The sequence below is a fragment of the Gallinula chloropus genome (genome assembly GCF_964237585.1).
Source record: "Gallinula chloropus genome assembly, chromosome: 2".
NCBI classification, from domain to species: Eukaryota; Metazoa; Chordata; class Aves; order Gruiformes; family Rallidae; genus Gallinula; species Gallinula chloropus.
In genome coordinates this window covers 406,875-428,874 of record NC_140086.1, presented here as the reverse complement: position 1 = coordinate 428,874, position 22,000 = coordinate 406,875, and the positions used below count along the sequence as shown (strand labels likewise).

At 65.1% G+C, this 22,000-nt stretch overlaps 1 protein-coding gene across 1 annotated transcript; it reads right to left on the bottom strand.

The window, feature by feature from the left end:
- Nucleotides 1-1,197: 1,197 nt before the first annotated feature.
- On the bottom strand, nucleotides 1,198-19,416 carry EPPK1 (epiplakin 1; the record flags this gene model as incomplete). The annotated part of the gene is made up of 1 exon (XM_084280237.1): nucleotides 1,198-19,416. The coding sequence occupies one exon, from the start codon at nucleotides 19,414-19,416 to the stop codon at nucleotides 1,543-1,545; it is 17,874 nt and encodes a 5,957-aa protein (XP_084136363.1). The 3' UTR covers nucleotides 1,198-1,542.
- Nucleotides 19,417-22,000: the final 2,584 nt, after the last annotated feature.

The following is a 22,000-nucleotide window of genomic DNA, read 5'->3' as shown; positions in this document are numbered from 1 at the left end:
CTCTCTGCAGGCCCCAGGCTGAAACAGCGGCCAACTCAAGGCCAAAGCTGCTGCTGACCAGGGCCGAGCCCATCAGTGGTGGTCACTGCGCCTCTGGGAATCACATTTGGGAGGAACAAACCTGCAGGCAGGTGAATTGTGCTACCAGAGGAGGGAGTGGGGAGATGTAACAAGCCGTGGGGACACCAAGGCCAGGCCCAAAGGAGGGTGGGGGAAGAATGAGGCATTCCAGGTGCCAGAGAGAGGGAGATTCCCCTGCAGCTCGTGGTGAAGACCATGGTGGAGCGGGAGTCACCCCACAGCCCGTGGGTGAGGACGGGGAGCAGAGACATCCACAGCCTGTGGAGAGATTGACTCACGCCACAGCAGGTTTTCCAGGGGATTTGTGACTCTGGGGCAAGCAGGCCGGAGCAGTCTGGGCCTGGATGTCAGCACCCATGGAGGGGAGCCGTGCTGAGGCCTGTGCTGAGGAGGGGACAACTCCCCAGCAGAGAGGACTCACGCTGGAGAAGTTCATGCAGGGCTGTGTTCATGTCTGCCGTGGGTGGGACCCCACGGTGCCGCAGGGGAGGGGGAGTGTGTGTGGAATATCCCCCTCCAGCTCAAAAGGAAGACTACTTGGGAAGATGGGACTGAAAACCCCCACTCCCCATTCCCTGGCCCTCCCTGTGCCATGGTGGGGGGGAAGAAGGGAGTAAGATCATGTTTAAGTCTGCTAAGAAGGGAGGGGTGGGGGGAAGGTGCTTTAAGACCTGGCTGCCCTTCTCATTACCCAACACCAGTTCACTGGGTGTGTAGTTGCAGGGTAATAATCACTTTTCTGTCTTTTATTCTGTGTCAAGTCTGGTTTGGCCATGACATTAATTGATAACTGATAATCCTTATCTTGGATCCTAAGTCTCCTGATATATATTTTCTCCCCTTTTCAGGTGAGAAGGGGAGTGAGTGAGCGGTTTGGTGGGAATTTGGCCTCTAGCCGGGGCCAAACCACCACACCCCTGAAAGCCAAGAGGGGCTGAGGCATCCAGAGCAAGCACAGGTAAGGTATCTCACTGGGAAACACCAAACACCACCCAAACCCCACCCTGATGTGGTGCCCGCAAGGAATTCAGGTCTCTGCAGATCTGCTAAGAGTGTTCTTCCTGCAGAGGACAAAAGTCAAGGAGAGGAATAAACACTCGAGTCTGGCAATGCCTCTGACACAACAAAAGATGTATTTCCATTTAGTGCAGGATACAGCAAAACCAGGACAACGTATTTCACAACAAGGACATGAGATAACCCGGGCGGATTCCTCTGCTGCACAAAGCTGGGGAAGGCAGATGCTTCACATGCCTTCCAGATAACTCAGGGGTGCTTAAAATACCAAACCTGGTGTGGGTGGGTACTTGAAAAGAGACAAATACTGAAAATCATAGAAAGGAATTACAAAATATAAAAGTGCATTTAAAAAGAGAAAAAAATCACCTAACAAAAAGACTATTCAGAGTGGAAAAACTATGAAGAGATGAAATATCAGAGAAAAACAATGAAGAATTAAAACTATTTTCTAGAAACCTTTAAGAAATAAAGCCCCGTGTCGGGGTCGGGCACGCAGCGGCGCAGGAGCTGCATGTAGGTGAGGTTCTCGTGGGTGTTGGGGTCGAAGAAGCCCTTGGTGTCGTCGGAGGGGTCGGAGAGGATCTGGTTCATCTCCTGGTCGAAGTAGCCGCGCCGGTAGGCCACCTCCACGGGCAGGCGGTGGCTGTGCACGGGGTCGATGATGCCGCCGGTGGCGATCTGGGCCTCCAGCAGGCGGATGCCGTGCTCCTTGACGATCAGCTCCTTCTTCATGGCCTGGAAGAGGGAGATCTTGTCCCCGCTGTAGGGCTCGGTGTAGCCCGTCACGGCGCGCTCGGCCGACAGCAGCTTCTCGTGCAGCTCGCTGCCCACCAGCCCGCAGGAGACGGCCTCGTCCACGGAGAGCTTCTTGTTGCCCAGCGGGTCGACGACGAAGCCGGTGGCGGCCTGCGCCTCCAGCAGCACCAGGGCCGTGCCCTGCCTCAGGATGCCCTTGCGCATGGCCTGGTAGATGCTCATCTTCTCCACTGTGCCGGGCTCGGCCTTGGAGGGCACCAGCACGCCGGCGATGCAGCCCGTGCCGTCCAGGTAGCGCTTGACGGAGGCCATTTGCGTCACCTCCTGCACCGTCTTGGAGCCCCGCACCAGGTCGGCCAGCGTGTCCTTGTCGATGATGCCCGAGTCCGCCAGGTCCGCGGCGCTCACCTGCCTCCTGAGGCCCGTGAACGTCACCTTGGTGCTGCGCTGCAGCGTCTCCTGGACGAGGCCGGTGAGGAGCGCGGCCAGCTCGTCCAGCGCCAGGCTGCCGGCGCGCACCTGGCCCAGCAGCTCCTGCCTCTTGGCCTCGCAGACGTACTGGGAGAAGAGGAGCTCCCAGAGGGAGACCTTCCTGCCCTGGAAGGCGCCCGCGGAGAGCTCGACGGTGCGGGCCTTGAGGGACCGCTCCAGCTGCCGCTCCCGCTCCTGCTCCTGCTGTTGCTCCTGCTCCTGGTCCTGGCGGGAGCCCGCGGCCTGGCCGTTCTGGGCCGGCGCCGGGGCCTCCCGCTGCGAGGGCCTGCGGGCCTGGCCGTCGCCTTCAGCCGCGGTGACGATGGCCGTCAGCAGCGTGATCATCTCGGAGATGGTGAGCGTCCCCGCCTTGTACTGGCGCAGGAGGTCCTGGCGCCGGTGCTCGGGGACGTAGCGGGAGAAGAGGAGCTCCCAGACGGTGACGCTCTGGCCCTGGAAGAGCCCCACGCCGAGGGTGGCGCGGGCGGCCTGGAGGGCTTTGCGGGTGTCCTGGCTCAGCTGGTAGAGCACGGAGCCCTTGTCCATCAGCTGCAGCATGAGCAGCCCCGTGTCGGGGTCGGGCACGCAGCGGCGCAGGAGCTGCATGTAGGTGAGGTTCTCGTGGGTGTTGGGGTCGAAGAAGCCCTTGGTGTCGTCGGAGGGGTCGGAGAGGATCTGGTTCATCTCCTGGTCGAAGTAGCCGCGCCGGTAGGCCACCTCCACGGGCAGGCGGTGGCTGTGCACGGGGTCGATGATGCCGCCGGTGGCGATCTGGGCCTCCAGCAGGCGGATGCCGTGCTCCTTGACGATCAGCTCCTTCTTCATGGCCTGGAAGAGGGAGATCTTGTCCCCGCTGTAGGGCTCGGTGTAGCCCGTCACGGCGCGCTCGGCCGACAGCAGCTTCTCGTGCAGCTCGCTGCCCACCAGCCCGCAGGAGACGGCCTCGTCCACGGAGAGCTTCTTGTTGCCCAGCGGGTCGACGACGAAGCCGGTGGCGGCCTGCGCCTCCAGCAGCACCAGGGCCGTGCCCTGCCTCAGGATGCCCTTGCGCATGGCCTGGTAGATGCTCATCTTCTCCACTGTGCCGGGCTCGGCCTTGGAGGGCACCAGCACGCCGGCGATGCAGCCCGTGCCGTCCAGGTAGCGCTTGACGGAGGCCATTTGCGTCACCTCCTGCACCGTCTTGGAGCCCCGCACCAGGTCGGCCAGCGTGTCCTTGTCGATGATGCCCGAGTCCGCCAGGTCCGCGGCGCTCACCTGCCTCCTGAGGCCCGTGAACGTCACCTTGGTGCTGCGCTGCAGCGTCTCCTGGACGAGGCCGGTGAGGAGCGCGGCCAGCTCGTCCAGCGCCAGGCTGCCGGCGCGCACCTGGCCCAGCAGCTCCTGCCTCTTGGCCTCGCAGACGTACTGGGAGAAGAGGAGCTCCCAGAGGGAGACCTTCCTGCCCTGGAAGGCGCCCGCGGAGAGCTCGACGGTGCGGGCCTTGAGGGACCGCTCCAGCTGCCGCTCCCGCTCCTGCTCCTGCTGTTGCTCCTGCTCCTGGTCCTGGCGGGAGCCTGCGGCCTGGCCGTTCTGGGCCGGCGCCGGGGCCTCCCGCTGCGAGGGCCTGCGGGCCTGGCCGTCGCCTTCAGCCGCGGTGACGATGGCCGTCAGCAGCGTGATCATCTCGGAGATGGTGAGCGTCCCCGCCTTGTACTGGCGCAGGAGGTCCTGGCGCCGGTGCTCGGGGACGTAGCGGGAGAAGAGGAGCTCCCAGACGGTGACGCTCTGGCCCTGGAAGAGCCCCACGCCGAGGGTGGCGCGGGCGGCCTGGAGGGCTTTGCGGGCGTCCTGGCTCAGCTGGTAGAGCACGGAGCCCTTGTCCATCAGCTGCAGCATGAGCAGCCCCGTGTCGGGGTCGGGCACGCAGCGGCGCAGGAGCTGCATGTAGGTGAGGTTCTCGTGGGTGTTGGGGTCGAAGAAGCCCTTGGTGTCGTCGGAGGGGTCGGAGAGGATCTGGTTCATCTCCTGGTCGAAGTAGCCGCGCCGGTAGGCCACCTCCACGGGCAGGCGGTGGCTGTGCACGGGGTCGATGATGCCGCCGGTGGCGATCTGGGCCTCCAGCAGGCGGATGCCGTGCTCCTTGACGATCAGCTCCTTCTTCATGGCCTGGAAGAGGGAGATCTTGTCCCCGCTGTAGGGCTCGGTGTAGCCCGTCACGGCGCGCTCGGCCGACAGCAGCTTCTCGTGCAGCTCGCTGCCCACCAGCCCGCAGGAGACGGCCTCGTCCACGGAGAGCTTCTTGTTGCCCAGCGGGTCGACGACGAAGCCGGTGGCGGCCTGCGCCTCCAGCAGCACCAGGGCCGTGCCCTGCCTCAGGATGCCCTTGCGCATGGCCTGGTAGATGCTCATCTTCTCCACTGTGCCGGGCTCGGCCTTGGAGGGCACCAGCACGCCGGCGATGCAGCCCGTGCCGTCCAGGTAGCGCTTGACGGAGGCCATTTGCGTCACCTCCTGCACCGTCTTGGAGCCCCGCACCAGGTCGGCCAGCGTGTCCTTGTCGATGATGCCCGAGTCCGCCAGGTCCGCGGCGCTCACCTGCCTCCTGAGGCCCGTGAACGTCACCTTGGTGCTGCGCTGCAGCGTCTCCTGGACGAGGCCGGTGAGGAGCGCGGCCAGCTCGTCCAGCGCCAGGCTGCCGGCGCGCACCTGGCCCAGCAGCTCCTGCCTCTTGGCCTCGCAGACGTACTGGGAGAAGAGGAGCTCCCAGAGGGAGACCTTCCTGCCCTGGAAGGCGCCCGCGGAGAGCTCGACGGTGCGGGCCTTGAGGGACCGCTCCAGCTGCCGCTCCCGCTCCTGCTCCTGCTGTTGCTCCTGCTCCTGGTCCTGGCGGGAGCCCGCGGCCTGGCCGTTCTGGGCCGGCGCCGGGGCCTCCCGCTGCGAGGGCCTGCGGGCCTGGCCGTCGCCTTCAGCCGCGGTGACGATGGCCGTCAGCAGCGTGATCATCTCGGAGATGGTGAGCGTCCCCGCCTTGTACTGGCGCAGGAGGTCCTGGCGCCGGTGCTCGGGGACGTAGCGGGAGAAGAGGAGCTCCCAGACGGTGACGCTCTGGCCCTGGAAGAGCCCCACGCCGAGGGTGGCGCGGGCGGCCTGGAGGGCTTTGCGGGCGTCCTGGCTCAGCTGGTAGAGCACGGAGCCCTTGTCCATCAGCTGCAGCATGAGCAGCCCCGTGTCGGGGTCGGGCACGCAGCGGCGCAGGAGCTGCATGTAGGTGAGGTTCTCGTGGGTGTTGGGGTCGAAGAAGCCCTTGGTGTCGTCGGAGGGGTCGGAGAGGATCTGGTTCATCTCCTGGTCGAAGTAGCCGCGCCGGTAGGCCACCTCCACGGGCAGGCGGTGGCTGTGCACGGGGTCGATGATGCCGCCGGTGGCGATCTGGGCCTCCAGCAGGCGGATGCCGTGCTCCTTGACGATCAGCTCCTTCTTCATGGCCTGGAAGAGGGAGATCTTGTCCCCGCTGTAGGGCTCGGTGTAGCCCGTCACGGCGCGCTCGGCCGACAGCAGCTTCTCGTGCAGCTCGCTGCCCACCAGCCCGCAGGAGACGGCCTCGTCCACGGAGAGCTTCTTGTTGCCCAGCGGGTCGACGACGAAGCCGGTGGCGGCCTGCGCCTCCAGCAGCACCAGGGCCGTGCCCTGCCTCAGGATGCCCTTGCGCATGGCCTGGTAGATGCTCATCTTCTCCACTGTGCCGGGCTCGGCCTTGGAGGGCACCAGCACGCCGGCGATGCAGCCCGTGCCGTCCAGGTAGCGCTTGACGGAGGCCATTTGCGTCACCTCCTGCACCGTCTTGGAGCCCCGCACCAGGTCGGCCAGCGTGTCCTTGTCGATGATGCCCGAGTCCGCCAGGTCCGCGGCGCTCACCTGCCTCCTGAGGCCCGTGAACGTCACCTTGGTGCTGCGCTGCAGCGTCTCCTGGACGAGGCCGGTGAGGAGCGCGGCCAGCTCGTCCAGCGCCAGGCTGCCGGCGCGCACCTGGCCCAGCAGCTCCTGCCTCTTGGCCTCGCAGACGTACTGGGAGAAGAGGAGCTCCCAGAGGGAGACCTTCCTGCCCTGGAAGGCGCCCGCGGAGAGCTCGACGGTGCGGGCCTTGAGGGACCGCTCCAGCTGCCGCTCCCGCTCCCGCTCCTGCTCCTGCTCCTGCTCCTGGTCCTGGCGGGAGCCCGCGGCCTGGCCGTTCTGGGCCGGCACCGGGGCCTCCCGCTGCGAGGGCCTGCGGGCCTGGCCGTCGCCTTCAGCCGCGGTGACGATGGCCGTCAGCAGCGTGATCATCTCGGAGATGGTGAGCGTCCCCGCCTTGTACTGGCGCAGGAGGTCCTGGCGCCGGTGCTCGGGGACGTAGCGGGAGAAGAGGAGCTCCCAGACGGTGACGCTCTGGCCCTGGAAGAGCCCCACGCCGAGGGTGGCGCGGGCGGCCTGGAGGGCTTTGCGGGCGTCCTGGCTCAGCTGGTAGAGCACGGAGCCCTTGTCCATCAGCTGCAGCATGAGCAGCCCCGTGTCGGGGTCGGGCACGCAGCGGTGCAGGAGCTGCATGTAGGTGAGGTTCTCGTGGGTGTTGGGGTCGAAGAAGCCCTTGGTGTCGTCGGAGGGGTCGGAGAGGATCTGGTTCATCTCCTGGTCGAAGTAGCCGCGCCGGTAGGCCACCTCCACGGGCAGGCGGTGGCTGTGCACGGGGTCGATGATGCCGCCGGTGGCGATCTGGGCCTCCAGCAGGCGGATGCCGTGCTCCTTGACGATCAGCTCCTTCTTCATGGCCTGGAAGAGGGAGATCTTGTCCCCGCTGTAGGGCTCGGTGTAGCCCGTCACGGCGCGCTCGGCCGACAGCAGCTTCTCGTGCAGCTCGCTGCCCACCAGCCCGCAGGAGACGGCCTCGTCCACGGAGAGCTTCTTGTTGCCCAGCGGGTCGACGACGAAGCCGGTGGCGGCCTGCGCCTCCAGCAGCACCAGGGCCGTGCCCTGCCTCAGGATGCCCTTGCGCATGGCCTGGTAGATGCTCATCTTCTCCACTGTGCCGGGCTCGGCCTTGGAGGGCACCAGCACGCCGGCGATGCAGCCCGTGCCGTCCAGGTAGCGCTTGACGGAGGCCATTTGCGTCACCTCCTGCACCGTCTTGGAGCCCCGCACCAGGTCGGCCAGCGTGTCCTTGTCGATGATGCCCGAGTCCGCCAGGTCCGCGGCGCTCACCTGCCTCCTGAGGCCCGTGAACGTCACCTTGGTGCTGCGCTGCAGCGTCTCCTGGACGAGGCCGGTGAGGAGCGCGGCCAGCTCGTCCAGCGCCAGGCTGCCGGCGCGCACCTGGCCCAGCAGCTCCTGCCTCTTGGCCTCGCAGACGTACTGGGAGAAGAGGAGCTCCCAGAGGGAGACCTTCCTGCCCTGGAAGGCGCCCGCGGAGAGCTCGACGGTGCGGGCCTTGAGGGACCGCTCCAGCTGCCGCTCCCGCTCCTGCTCCTGCTGTTGCTCCTGCTCCTGGTCCTGGCGGGAGCCTGCGGCCTGGCCGTTCTGGGCCGGCGCCGGGGCCTCCCGCTGCGAGGGCCTGCGGGCCTGGCCGTCGCCTTCAGCCGCGGTGACGATGGCCGTCAGCAGCGTGATCATCTCGGAGATGGTGAGCGTCCCCGCCTTGTACTGGCGCAGGAGGTCCTGGCGCCGGTGCTCGGGGACGTAGCGGGAGAAGAGGAGCTCCCAGACGGTGACGCTCTGGCCCTGGAAGAGCCCCACGCCGAGGGTGGCGCGGGCGGCCTGGAGGGCTTTGCGGGTGTCCTGGCTCAGCTGGTAGAGCACGGAGCCCTTGTCCATCAGCTGCAGCATGAGCAGCCCCGTGTCGGGGTCGGGCACGCAGCGGCGCAGGAGCTGCATGTAGGTGAGGTTCTCGTGGGTGTTGGGGTCGAAGAAGCCCTTGGTGTCGTCGGAGGGGTCGGAGAGGATCTGGTTCATCTCCTGGTCGAAGTAGCCGCGCCGGTAGGCCACCTCCACGGGCAGGCGGTGGCTGTGCACGGGGTCGATGATGCCGCCGGTGGCGATCTGGGCCTCCAGCAGGCGGATGCCGTGCTCCTTGACGATCAGCTCCTTCTTCATGGCCTGGAAGAGGGAGATCTTGTCCCCGCTGTAGGGCTCGGTGTAGCCCGTCACGGCGCGCTCGGCCGACAGCAGCTTCTCGTGCAGCTCGCTGCCCACCAGCCCGCAGGAGACGGCCTCGTCCACGGAGAGCTTCTTGTTGCCCAGCGGGTCGACGACGAAGCCGGTGGCGGCCTGCGCCTCCAGCAGCACCAGGGCCGTGCCCTGCCTCAGGATGCCCTTGCGCATGGCCTGGTAGATGCTCATCTTCTCCACTGTGCCGGGCTCGGCCTTGGAGGGCACCAGCACGCCGGCGATGCAGCCCGTGCCGTCCAGGTAGCGCTTGACGGAGGCCATTTGCGTCACCTCCTGCACCGTCTTGGAGCCCCGCACCAGGTCGGCCAGCGTGTCCTTGTCGATGATGCCCGAGTCCGCCAGGTCCGCGGCGCTCACCTGCCTCCTGAGGCCCGTGAACGTCACCTTGGTGCTGCGCTGCAGCGTCTCCTGGACGAGGCCGGTGAGGAGCGCGGCCAGCTCGTCCAGCGCCAGGCTGCCGGCGCGCACCTGGCCCAGCAGCTCCTGCCTCTTGGCCTCGCAGACGTACTGGGAGAAGAGGAGCTCCCAGAGGGAGACCTTCCTGCCCTGGAAGGCGCCCGCGGAGAGCTCGACGGTGCGGGCCTTGAGGGACCGCTCCAGCTGCCGCTCCCGCTCCTGCTCCTGCTGTTGCTCCTGCTCCTGGTCCTGGCGGGAGCCCGCGGCCTGGCCGTTCTGGGCCGGCGCCGGGGCCTCCCGCTGCGAGGGCCTGCGGGCCTGGCCGTCGCCTTCAGCCGCGGTGACGATGGCCGTCAGCAGCGTGATCATCTCGGAGATGGTGAGCGTCCCCGCCTTGTACTGGCGCAGGAGGTCCTGGCGCCGGTGCTCGGGGACGTAGCGGGAGAAGAGGAGCTCCCAGACGGTGACGCTCTGGCCCTGGAAGAGCCCCACGCCGAGGGTGGCGCGGGCGGCCTGGAGGGCTTTGCGGGCGTCCTGGCTCAGCTGGTAGAGCACGGAGCCCTTGTCCATCAGCTGCAGCATAAGCAGCCCCGTGTCGGGGTCAGGCACGCAGCGGCGCAGGAGCTGCATGTAGGTGAGGTTCTCGTGGGTGTTGGGGTCGAAGAAGCCCTTGGTGTCGTCGGAGGGGTCGGAGAGGATCTGGTTCATCTCCTGGTCGAAGTAGCCGCGCCGGTAGGCCACCTCCACGGGCAGGCGGTGGCTGTGCACGGGGTCGATGATGCCGCCGGTGGCGATCTGGGCCTCCAGCAGGCGGATGCCGTGCTCCTTGACGATCAGCTCCTTCTTCATGGCCTGGAAGAGGGAGATCTTGTCCCCGCTGTAGGGCTCGGTGTAGCCCGTCACGGCGCGCTCGGCCGACAGCAGCTTCTCGTGCAGCTCGCTGCCCACCAGCCCGCAGGAGACGGCCTCGTCCACGGAGAGCTTCTTGTTGCCCAGCGGGTCGACGACGAAGCCGGTGGCGGCCTGCGCCTCCAGCAGCACCAGGGCCGTGCCCTGCCTCAGGATGCCCTTGCGCATGGCCTGGTAGATGCTCATCTTCTCCACTGTGCCGGGCTCGGCCTTGGAGGGCACCAGCACGCCGGCGATGCAGCCCGTGCCGTCCAGGTAGCGCTTGACGGAGGCCATTTGCGTCACCTCCTGCACCGTCTTGGAGCCCCGCACCAGGTCGGCCAGCGTGTCCTTGTCGATGATGCCCGAGTCCGCCAGGTCCGCGGCGCTCACCTGCCTCCTGAGGCCCGTGAACGTCACCTTGGTGCTGCGCTGCAGCGTCTCCTGGACGAGGCCGGTGAGGAGCGCGGCCAGCTCGTCCAGCGCCAGGCTGCCGGCGCGCACCTGGCCCAGCAGCTCCTGCCTCTTGGCCTCGCAGACGTACTGGGAGAAGAGGAGCTCCCAGAGGGAGACCTTCCTGCCCTGGAAGGCGCCCGCGGAGAGCTCGACGGTGCGGGCCTTGAGGGACCGCTCCAGCTGCCGCTCCCGCTCCTGCTCCTGCTGTTGCTCCTGCTGTTGCTCCTGGCGGGAGCCCGCGGCCTGGCCGTTCTGGGCCGGCGCCGGGGCCTCCCGCTGCGAGGGCCTGCGGGCCTGGCCATCGCCTTCAGCCGCGGTGACGATGGCCGTCAGCAGCGTGATCATCTCGGAGATGGTGAGCGTCCCCGCCTTGTACTGGCGCAGGAGGTCCTGGCGCCGGTGCTCGGGGACGTAGCGGGAGAAGAGGAGCTCCCAGACGGTGACGCTCTGGCCCTGGAAGAGCCCCACGCCGAGGGTGGCGCGGGCGGCCTGGAGGGCTTTGCGGGCGTCCTGGCTCAGCTGGTAGAGCACGGAGCCCTTGTCCATCAGCTGCAGCATGAGCAGCCCCGTGTCGGGGTCGGGCACGCAGCGGCGCAGGAGCTGCATGTAGGTGAGGTTCTCGTGGGTGTTGGGGTCGAAGAAGCCCTTGGTGTCGTCGGAGGGGTCGGAGAGGATCTGGTTCATCTCCTGGTCGAAGTAGCCGCGCCGGTAGGCCACCTCCACGGGCAGGCGGTGGCTGTGCACGGGGTCGATGATGCCGCCGGTGGCGATCTGGGCCTCCAGCAGGCGGATGCCGTGCTCCTTGACGATCAGCTCCTTCTTCATGGCCTGGAAGAGGGAGATCTTGTCCCCGCTGTAGGGCTCGGTGTAGCCCGTCACGGCGCGCTCGGCCGACAGCAGCTTCTCGTGCAGCTCGCTGCCCACCAGCCCGCAGGAGACGGCCTCGTCCACGGAGAGCTTCTTGTTGCCCAGCGGGTCGACGACGAAGCCGGTGGCGGCCTGCGCCTCCAGCAGCACCAGGGCCGTGCCCTGCCTCAGGATGCCCTTGCGCATGGCCTGGTAGATGCTCATCTTCTCCACTGTGCCAGGCTCGGCCTTGGAGGGCACCAGCACGCCGGCGATGCAGCCCGTGCCGTCCAGGTAGCGCTTGACGGAGGCCATTTGCGTCACCTCCTGCACCGTCTTGGAGCCCCGCACCAGGTCGGCCAGCGTGTCCTTGTCGATGATGCCCGAGTCCGCCAGGTCCGCGGCACTCACCTGCCTCCTGAGGCCCGTGAACGTCACCTTGGTGCTGCGCTGCAGCATCTCCTGGACGAGGCCGGTGAGGAGCGTGGCCAGCTCGTCCAGCGCCAGGCTGCCGGCGCGCACCTGGCCCAGCAGCTCCTGCCTCTTGGCCTCGCAGACGTACTGGGAGAAGAGGAGCTCCCAGAGGGAGACCTTCCTGCCCTGGAAGGCGCCCGCAGAGAGCTCGACGGTGCGGGCCTTGAGGGACCGCTCCAGCTGCCGCTCCCGCTCCTGCTCCTGCTCCTGCTCGTGCTCGTGCTCCTGGTCCTGGCGGGAGCCCGCGGCCTGGCCGTTCTGGGCCGGCGCCGGGGCCTCCCGCTGCGAGGGCCTGCGGGCCTGGCCGTCGCCTTCAGCCGCGGTGACGATGGCCGTCAGCAGCGTGATCATCTCGGAGATGGTGAGCGTCCCCGCCTTGTACTGGCGCAGGAGGTCCTGGCGCCGGTGCTCGGGGACGTAGCGGGAGAAGAGGAGCTCCCAGACGGTGACGCTCTGGCCCTGGAAGAGCCCCACGCCGAGGGTGGCGCGGGCGGCCTGGAGGGCTTTGCGGGCGTCCTGGCTCAGCTGGTAGAGCACGGAGCCCTTGTCCATCAGCTGCAGCATGAGCAGCCCCGTGTCGGGGTCGGGCACGCAGCGGCGCAGGAGCTGCATGTAGGTGAGGTTCTCGTGGGTGTTGGGGTCGAAGAAGCCCTTGGTGTCGTCGGAGGGGTCGGAGAGGATCTGGTTCATCTCCTGGTCGAAGTAGCCGCGCCGGTAGGCCACCTCCACGGGCAGGCGGTGGCTGTGCACGGGGTCGATGATGCCGCCGGTGGCGATCTGGGCCTCCAGCAGCCGGATGCCGTGCTCCTTGACGATCAGCTCCTTCTTCATGGCCTGGAAGAGGGACATTTTTTGGGCTGTGTAGGGGTCGGTGTAGCCCGTCACCGCTCGCTCTGCGGAAAGAAGCTTCTTTTGCAGCTCGCTGCCCACCAGCCCGCAGGAGACGGCCTCGTCCACGGAGAGCTTCTTGTTGCTGAGCGGGTCGATGATGAATCCAGTGGCAGCCTGCGCCTCCAGCAGCACCAGGGCTGTTCCGGGTCTCAGGATGCCCTTCCACATGGCCTGGTAGATGCTCATCTTCTCCATCTTGGTTGGGTCGGCCTTGGAGGGCACCAGCACGCCGGCGATGCTTCCTGTTCCCTCGAGGTATCTTCTCACGTTTTCCATCTGCGCGATTCCTTGTGCTGTTTCCTTTCCCTCACTGAGCTTCTCCATCGTCTCTTCCGTAATTATCTGTGCGCTGAGCAGTTCTGATGCTGTTATTTGCTGTCTGATTCCCTGGAACCAGACATGACTTCTGCCTTCCTCCTTCTCCTTGATGATTTTCAGGATCGTTTCAATGATTCCTTGGAGAATGTGGTTGGATTCCTCTTTGTATCTTTTCACCAGCTCTTTTCTCTTCTCCTCCGTGATGTACTCGGAGCAGAGAAGTTCCCACAGCGACAAAACGAGTCCCTTGTATTTTCCCACAGGCACCTTTACCTTTTGGGAGGAAAGGGCACTTTTTGTTTGCTCATCAATGTAGAAATAGTCGTCGTCTTTTGCCGTCACCTGCAGCAGGTACAACCCGCTGTCTCCATCCTTGGAACATCTCCTGAGGAGCTGGCTGTAACTGATTTTCTCCTGAGTGTTTGGATCTATAAAACCTTTGCTGCCGTGATCTGGGTCGGAAACGAGGAGGAACATCTCCTCATCCAAGTAGCCGCGCCGGTAGGCCACCTCCACGGGCAGGCGGTGGCTGTGCACGGGGTCGATGATGCCGCCGGTGGCGATCTGGGCCTCGAGCAGGCGGACACCCTGCTCCTTGACCATTACCTTCTGCTTTATGGCCTGGAAGAGGGACATTTTACCTCCTGCCTGGGGATCTGTGTACCCCGTCACAGCTTTCTCTGCCCACAGGAGCTGCTGGTGCAAGTGGCTGCCCACCAGCCCGGAAGAAACGGCCTCGTCCACGGTGAGCTGCTTGTTTTTCAGTGGGTCGATGATAAAGCCAGTGGCAGCCTGTGCCTCCAGCAGCCCCAGAGCACACTGCTCCGTGAGCAGGCCCTTCTTCAGGGCCTGATAGATGCTCATCTTCTCTTTCCTTGATGGGAGTATGACCCCGGCGATGCATCCAGTGCCCTCCAAGTACCTCTTGATGGTGTCCCTCTTTGTGAGGCTGGCGAGCGTGAGGCTCCCCTCTTGCAGCTGATCCAGGGTTTTCTTATCAATTATCTCAGCGCTGAACAATTCGGATACCGACACGTCCCCCCTCAGCCCTTTGACTTTGAGGGCTTCTGCCTTTCGCTCCGTCTCCTCAATTATTTTCAAGATGAGGGCTGTGAGGTCTTCCAGAGTGAGGGTTTTGTATTTGTACTGCATCACCAGTTCCCTCCTCCTCTGCTCAGTGATGTAATGGGAGCAGAGGATTTCCCAGAGGGAAACGCTTTGGTCCTTAAACTTCCCAACCTTCACTTCAAGGGCCGTCGAGCGCAGGGCCTGCTTGGTACGCTCGTCGATGTAGAAGTACCTCCCTCCTTCCTGAACCACCTGCAGCATGTGCAGCCCGGTCTCTGCATCTTGGACGCATCTCTCCAGGAGCTGCATGTAGGTGAGGTTCTCGTGGGTGTTGGGGTCGAAGAAGCCCTTGGTGTCATCGGAAGGGTCGGAGAGGATCTGGTTCATCTCCTGGTCGAAGTAGCCGCGCCGGTAGGCCACCTCCACGGGCAGGCGGTGGCTGTGCACGGGGTCGATGATGCCGCCGGTGGCGATCTGGGCCTCCAGCAGCCGGATGCCGTGGCTCTTCACAATCAGCCCTTGGTTCATGGCTTCAAACAGGGACATTGGGGCTTTAGTGTAGGGGTCGGTGTAGCCCGTCACGGCCCGCTCTGCGCAGAGGAGCTTCTCATAAACCTCCCCTCCGATGAGACCCGCAGCAAACGCTTCCTCCACTGAGAACTTCTGGTTTTTCTCTGGGTCAATAATGTAGCCAGTGGCAGCCTGTGCCTCCAGCAGCACCAGGGCCGTCCCTGGCCGCAGGATGCCCTTCCTCATGGCCTGGTAGATGCTCATCTTCTCATTGCTGGGCTGTATGAGGACCCCGGCTATGAAGTTGCTGCCCTCCAGGTACCTGCGCACAGAGTCCATTTCAGTGACTTCTTTGACCGTTTTCTTCCCCTGGTTGAGCTCATCAAGTGTCTTTTTGTCTATCAGTTGAGACTGGAAGAGGTCGCTGGCAGATACCCTTTTCCTCAGGCCTTTGAACCCAAACTTCTTGCCCTGGGTCTCAGTCTCCTTGATGATGGTGGTGATGACCGTCGTGATCTCGTGCAGCACCTCGGTGTTCTCCTCTTGGTACCGCTGCACTAGCTCCCTCCTCTTGCTGTCTGAGAGGTATTCAGAGTTGAGAAGGTCCCAGATGGACACTGTCTGTCCTTTGAACCGCCCTACGTGAACACAAACAGTCACAGACTTCAGCACCTCCATGGTTTGCTCATCCACGCAGAACGTCGCCTCTTCTGAGAGGGGAAGGAGCCAGAGGCCTGACTCGGCCTCGCGGACGCACCTGTCCTTCAGCTGCTGGTAGGTCACGTTCTCCTTGGTGTTTGGATCAAAAAAGACCTTGGTGCTGTCGTTCAGCTGAGACAGGGTTTGGTTCAGGCCCTCGTCGTAGAAGCCGTACCTGCACGCCGCCTGGAGCGGAAGGTGGTGGTGGTGGATGGGATCGATCACCCCTCCCGTGGCCAGCTGGGCCTCTAGTAAGGGAACAGCATCTCCCAGGGGAACCAGCTCCTTCCGGAGCGCCTGGCAGAGAGAGATGGAGGTGCCTGTGTAGGGGTCTGTGTAGCCAGTCACTGCCCTCTCAGCTAGCAGGAGCTTCTCGCTGAGCTCCTCGCCGACCACAGCGGCTTTCACCGCATCCCTCACGCTGAACCTCTGCTTGGTCGAGGGGTCAGTCAGGTATCCCGTGGCTGCCTGAGCTTCCAGCAGCCTCACAGCAGCCCCAGGGGGGAGGAGGTTGTTTTTCATGGCATCGTACAAGCTCATCTTCTTTTTGGAGGCCTCTACCAGCACTCCAGCAATGCTGCCTGTGCCCTGCAGGTACCTCTTCACACTGTCCATCGCAGCCACTTCCTGGGGCGTTCTTACACCACGAGCCAGCTCCTCAAACGTCTTCTCAGTAATGATGCCAGTGTCCAGCAGCCAGACTGCCGGCACGCCGCCCCGCAAGCCCTCCAAGGTGACGTGGGTGCCGGCCTTCATCTCCATCTCCCCGACCAGCCTGAGCACCAGAGCAACCAGCTGCGGCAGCGACGCGCTGCCGGACCGGAACTGCTCCATGAAGTCGCCCCTCTGCTCCTCGGTGAAGTACCCAGAGTGGATCAGCTCCCAGAGGGAAACCCCTTTCTCCTTCACCATGGTTTCCTTAAAAACCCTCTGGATTTGCTCGTCGGTGTAGGCAGGAGCAGCCGCTTGTGGCAGGGGCAGCAAGTGGAAGCCGGAGGTCTCGTCCTTCTGGCAGCGCTCGATGAGCTCGGCGTAGGTCACGGCCTCTTTGCTGTCGGGGACGCAGAAGGCCTTGTTGCTGTCACTGGAGCTAGAAAGGGCCTTTGTTGTGTCCTCGTCCAGGCACCCTCTCTTCTGGGCCGATTCTATGGGGATGTAGTGGCCACACGTTGGGTCGATGATGCCTCCTGTCGCCACCTGCACCTCCATCAGCTGCATGGCCTGCTTGCTGTCGACCAGGCCCTTCTTCATGGCCTGGAAGAGGGGAATCTTCTTGCCTGTGAAAGGGTCTTTGTAGCCGGTCACAGCCCCTTCTGCGTGCTGCAGCTTCTCGTGGACGTCGGGCCCGATCACCCCCTCCCTGACGGCGTCATCCACACAGAGCTTCTGGTTGTGCACCGGGTCGATGATAAAGCCCGTGGCAGCCTGGGCCTCCAGCAGCGGGAGGGCTACCCCAGGCACCACGATGTTTTTCTTCATGGCCTCGTAGATGCTCATCCTCTGGTTCGACGGCTGGAGGACGATCCCACCGATGCTGCCGGAGCCACAGAGGTACTTCCTGACCGCCTCCATGCTCAGGACTTCCTGGGGTGTGACAGACCCCTCCAAGACCTTCTCGAGCAGGGCCCGGTCAATGACACCCGTTTCCATCAGGTGGTACGCGCTGACGCTGCCCCTCATGGCCGGGAACTTGATGGGGGCCCATTTCTTCATCTCCTCCTCCAGCATGGCTCGGATCTGCTCCAGCGTGAGCTTCCTCAGCTGGTAGTGGTTGAAGATCTCCCGGCGCCGGCCCTCGCTGAAGTACTCGGAGTTCAGCAGGTCCCACACAGACACCTTCTCCCCTCGTAAGCGCCCAAACCGGACGGGCAGCCAGGAGCTCCCGAACACCCGTCGGGTGGCATCGTCGACAAACTGGGGCTTCCTGCTGTTCAGGGGCAGGAGGCAGAGCCCCGTGTCCGGCTCCGTGATGCACTTCTCCTTCAGCTGCAGGTAGGTGAGGTTCTCCTGGGTGTTGGGGTCGAAGAAGCCCTTGGTGTCGTCGGAGGGGTCGGAGAGGATTAAGTTCATCGTCTTGTCGAAGTAGCCGCGCCGGTAGGCCACCTCCACGGGCAGGCGGTGGCTGTGCACGGGGTCGATGATGCCGCCGGTGGCGATCTGGGCCTCCAGCAGGCGGATGCCGTGCTCCTTGACAATCAGCTCCTTCTTCATGGCCTGGAAGAGGGAGATCTTGTCCCCGCTGTAGGGATCTCTGTAGCCGGTGACCGATTTCTCTGCAGCCAGCAGCTTGTCATAAACATCTGGGCCGATGACGTTGGCTCTCAGCGCCTCGTCCACCGAATACCTCTCGTTGGCAGCTGGGTCGATGATAAACCCGGTGGCAGCCTGTGCCTCCAGGAGGATCAGTGATGTCCCTGGCCTCAGGAGCCCCTTCCGCTTCGCCTGGTAGATGCTGATCTTCTCCTGGGAGTCGGGAAGCAGGAGCCCACCGATGCTGCCCGTCCCCTGAAGGTACTTCTTGACGGTGTCCATGCTGACCACGTCCTTGGCTGATGTTTCTCCCTCCTTCAGCTTCTTAAACAAGTCTCTGTTGATGATTTCGGAGCTCAGGAGCTGGTCAGCGGTCACCCTCTCCCTCAGCCCTTCGAAGGTGACGTTAGCAGTGGAAGCTGCTTCCTCAATGGCAGCACCGACCGCCGTGCCCAGCTCTGGGGCAGAGAGGGCTCCCGACAGGTACTGCTGGGCTAGAGCAGCCCTTTGCTCGCTCTGGATGTACTCTGAGAAGAGGAGTTTCCAGACAGACACCGGCTTTCCCTTGAATTTACCCAAAGCAACCGGTACCTGCGTGTCCTCCAGAGCTGCCTGGGTCTCACGGTCGAAGAAGAGGTGGGTTCCCCTGGATCCGTCCCCAAGCGGCAGCAGCAGGAGCCCCGTGACGGGGTCGGTGACGCAGCGCTTGAGAAGGTCTGCGTAGGGCAGCTTCTCCTTGGAGCTGGGGTGGAAGAACCCTCTCAGCTCATCGGGAGGGCTGGAGAGGAGCTGCCTCGTGGCCTCGTCCAGGCAGCCCCAGTGGCAGGCAGTCTCTGCGGGGACACGGAGGTGCCTGCCCGGAGCAATTACACCTCCTGTGGCCATCTGAGCCTCCAGCAGGCAGAGCCCGTGGTCCCTGGGGGTGAAGCCCTTGCCCATGGCTTGGAACAGGGAGAGCATTTCTCCAGTGGAGGGGTCCCTGTACCCAGTGAGGCTCCTCTCAGCTGACAACAGCTTCTCATGAAGCTCCGGGCCCACGAGCCCGACCCTGACAGCCTCATCAGCGGAGTAGGTCTTGTCCTTCAGGGGGTCTGTCAGGGTGCCTGTGGAGGCCTGGACTTGCAGGAGCATCAGCGCAGCACCGGGCACCAGGAGATGCTCTCGCAGGGCCTGGTAGAGGCTCTTCCGCTCGCCAGAGGGCAGGACAACCCCAGCCACACTCCGCGTCCCGCGCAGGAACCGCCGGACGGCGTCATCCTCCGCTACCTCCTGGGCAGAAACCCTCCCCTCCTCCAGGGCTCTGAACACCTCGGGGCTGAGGATGCCGGCGTCCAGCAGGTCCCTGCTGCTCACCCTCCCTCCCAGCCCCGGGAAGGTGATTTGCAGGGGCAGGAGGAGGAAGCCTGAGGCCGGATCCACAACACACCTCTTCATAAGCTCTGAGTAAGCCACCTTCTCCATAGTACTGGGGTTGAGGAAGCCTTTGCTGTCCTCGTTGCTGGGGTCAGAGAGGAGCTGGCTCATCTCTTCATCCAGATACCCCCTCTCACAGGCAACCTCTGCGGGGAGCCGGCGGCCGGTGGCCGGGTCCATGACGCCTCCCGTTGCCATCTGGGCCTCCAGCAGCCGGGTTCCCTGCTCAGCACCAACCAGCTCCTTCTGCATCGCCTGGTAGAGGGAGATCTTCTCCTCTGTGTAGGGGTCCAGGAAGCCGGTGGCAGCTCGCTCTGCCACGAGCAGCCTTTCCTTCAGCTCCAGCCCCACCAGCCCCAGCCGCACGGCGTCGGCTACGGACACCCCCCTCTTCTGCACCGGGTCGGTGATGGAGCCCGTGGCTGCCTGGGCTTCCAGCAGAGACAGTGCTGGCTCCAAACCCAGGAGGTGCTCCCTGGTGGCATCGTAAAAGCTCAGTATCCTCTTGGAAGCCTCCATGTACACTCCAGCGATGCTGCTGGCCGCCTCCACAGGCTCTCCTGGAGCATCCATCCCCACCGTGGCCCCCACAGATGGCTTTTTCTCCTTGCCAGGCAACATGTCCTGGTTCGCTCCTGGCACGTCCTCCTGGTGAGGGGTGTGGGCAGCGTGGCCGTTCACCACTGGCTTGCTCTCCATCCTCTCCTTACGCTCCTCTTACAGCTGTCAGGGTTCTCTGCAGAGAGAGGAGGGGAAAGCCCAGTGAGAAATCAACTCTTCTGGGGTTTGAGTGCTAAATATGGGGGAGGTGGGGTGGGGGTGGGAAGGAGACTAAATCCCTCCAAGACAGAGGAAAGCATCAGCCAGAGGCTGAGCGTGTTCAGGGCTGGTGCTTGTCCCTGTCGTGCCCTGGGGAAAAGCACCCTCTGCTTCAGGAGCTGCGTGCTCAGCCCCAGCAGAAACACCCCTGGGCGCTGTGGGGCACGGAGCTGGGCACGCCAGCCCCCCATGTGTGTGGGCACCGGCTTGGGCAGCGCTTCAGAGGGCTGGGGGCAGCAGGGCTTGGGCTGAAGCACAACCCTGAGTTGGTAACCCCCTGGGAGCACTGGCACTGGCACTGGCACGAGCAAGGGGTGAGCCCCCCCCCACCCAGCTCCCTGGGGCGATGGGGCTGTGCAAGGAGCCGGGGTTGGGGCATGTCCAGCACTGCCACAGGCTGGGGAGGGAGGGATGGAGGGGTGGACACCAGCCCTGGGGAGAAGGACTTGGGGGTGTTGGGGGGGGGCAGAAGCCCAACTGGACCCGGCCACCAGCCCCAAAAGCTGCCCCTGTCCCAGGCTGCGTCCCCGGCAGCAGCACCGGCAGGGCTGGGACAGGGGGATTCTGCCCCTGGGCGCCCCTGGGGGACACAGACCCCCCAGCAGCGCTGCCTCCACAGGACAAGGGGGACATGGAGCTGTGGGACCCAGTCCCCAGGAGCCCTGGAGGTGATGGGAGGGCTGGAGCCCCTCTGCTCTGCTCCCAGCCCCTTCCTGGCCCTCGAGGGGCTCCAGGAGAGCTGGAGAGGGGCTGGTGCCCAGGGCAGGGAGGGCCAGGCCCAGGGGAACGGCCTCCAGCTGCAGGAGGGGGATGGAGAGGGGCTGGGGGGCAGGAACCCTTCCTGGGGAGGGGGGAGGCCCTGGCACAGGGTGCCCAGAGAAGCTGGGGCTGCCCCGGGACCCCTGGCAGGGCTCAGGCCTGCTCGGATGGGGCTGGGGGGGGGCAACACTGGGGGGCTGAGTCCCCTCCCACCCCCACCAGTCTGTGATCCTCTGCCCAGAGCAGGGGCTCAGCCTGGCACCCCCCCCAGCAGGGCCAGGTGCAGGGGTTGGAACCCCCAGGGACCCCAAAAGCAGCCCCCAGGCTCTGGCTGGTGCCCACAGCTGCCCAGGGTTGGGGTCCCAGCCCCCTGCCCTGCGCCCAAAGTGGGCTGAGGGGCTGCAGCAGCCCAGCCCAGGGGCAGCCAGAGCCCTGTGCCCCCGTACAAGGGGGCTTTGGGAGCTGCATCAGCTGCAGTGCCTGGGCAGTGTCCGTCTGTCCGGCACACGCCGCTGCAGCCGAGCCGGCGCGGACGCAGCTGGAGCAGGGTTACCTTGCGGCACACACCGCTCTCTGAGCTGGCACAGCCACCACAGGCCAGCCAGTGCCATGCCGACCCTCCCACGGCCATGGCACGGCCTCGGCCATATGTCTGTCCGCAGCCATGGCACGGCCTTGGCCGTACGTCTATCCGCAGCTGGCTGACCGCGTCCTTCCCGGCACCGCCTGTGTCAACACGGCGCCGAGCAAAGAGCGGCGTGTGGGGGCCCAGCCCGGCCCCTCCGAGGGGACACCGCTCACCAGACCCCTGCCCAGCCACCCACTCCGCGTGTCCCCCACCCAACACCACGCCAGCACCTCTTCCTCCTCCTCCTCCTCCTCCTCCTCGTCCCAGGGGAAGGTCCCGAGAGGCGCCGGCTGCGTCGGCCCGTGATGTCAGCGGGAACGCGGCCGCGCGGGCACGGACCTGCCCAGGCAAAGCTGCTGGTGTTTGTTTGCAGGTCAGGACTGTCCCCGGTGCCGCTGCCAGGAGGTGGGACGATGGGCAGGGCGGCCGTGGGGCACCCGCTCCGGCACCGCGGCGCAGCGGCACCGGGGAGCGGGAGGGCAGGGAGGGGACTTGGGGGTCTCTGAGCCAGAGGGGGATGGGGGGGATGATGTGGGTGAGGGGCTGAGAGTGGGGGGAGCTGGTCTGTGCTGTGGGTGAGGGTCTGTCTGGCTGTCCTGGTGTCCAGCTGTCCCGCTACCTGGCTGTCCATCTGTCCTGCTCTCCGGCTGTCCCGCTACCTGGCTGCCCCACAGGCTCCCGCAGGGCAGCGCTGAGCCTGGCGCTGGGCACACCGAAGGGCACCGCGGTGCTGGTGGCACTCACCACCACCCTGCCCACCCCACTCCTGGTGCCGGACACCTCAGTGGGCAGGGAAAGCTGCTCAGGACCCTTTGCTGGGCGTGATGCCGCTGGCACAGGGTGGGCAGCGCCGGTGCAGCCGTGGCACCCAGAGACCCCCAGACAGACCCGAGCCGGCCACCGGCCCGAGCACAAGCTGCCCCTCCTGCTGTGCCAGCGTGAAAGCCCCGGGCAGGGCTGGGGGTCCAGGAGCAGGGTGAGGGGCTGCTGGAGCCCCCCACCCCTGGCAGGGGGGGCAGTGGGTGTGCAGGAGGGGGAAGGACTCTTCCCCTTCCGTCAGCTGGCGTCAGCCCGGTG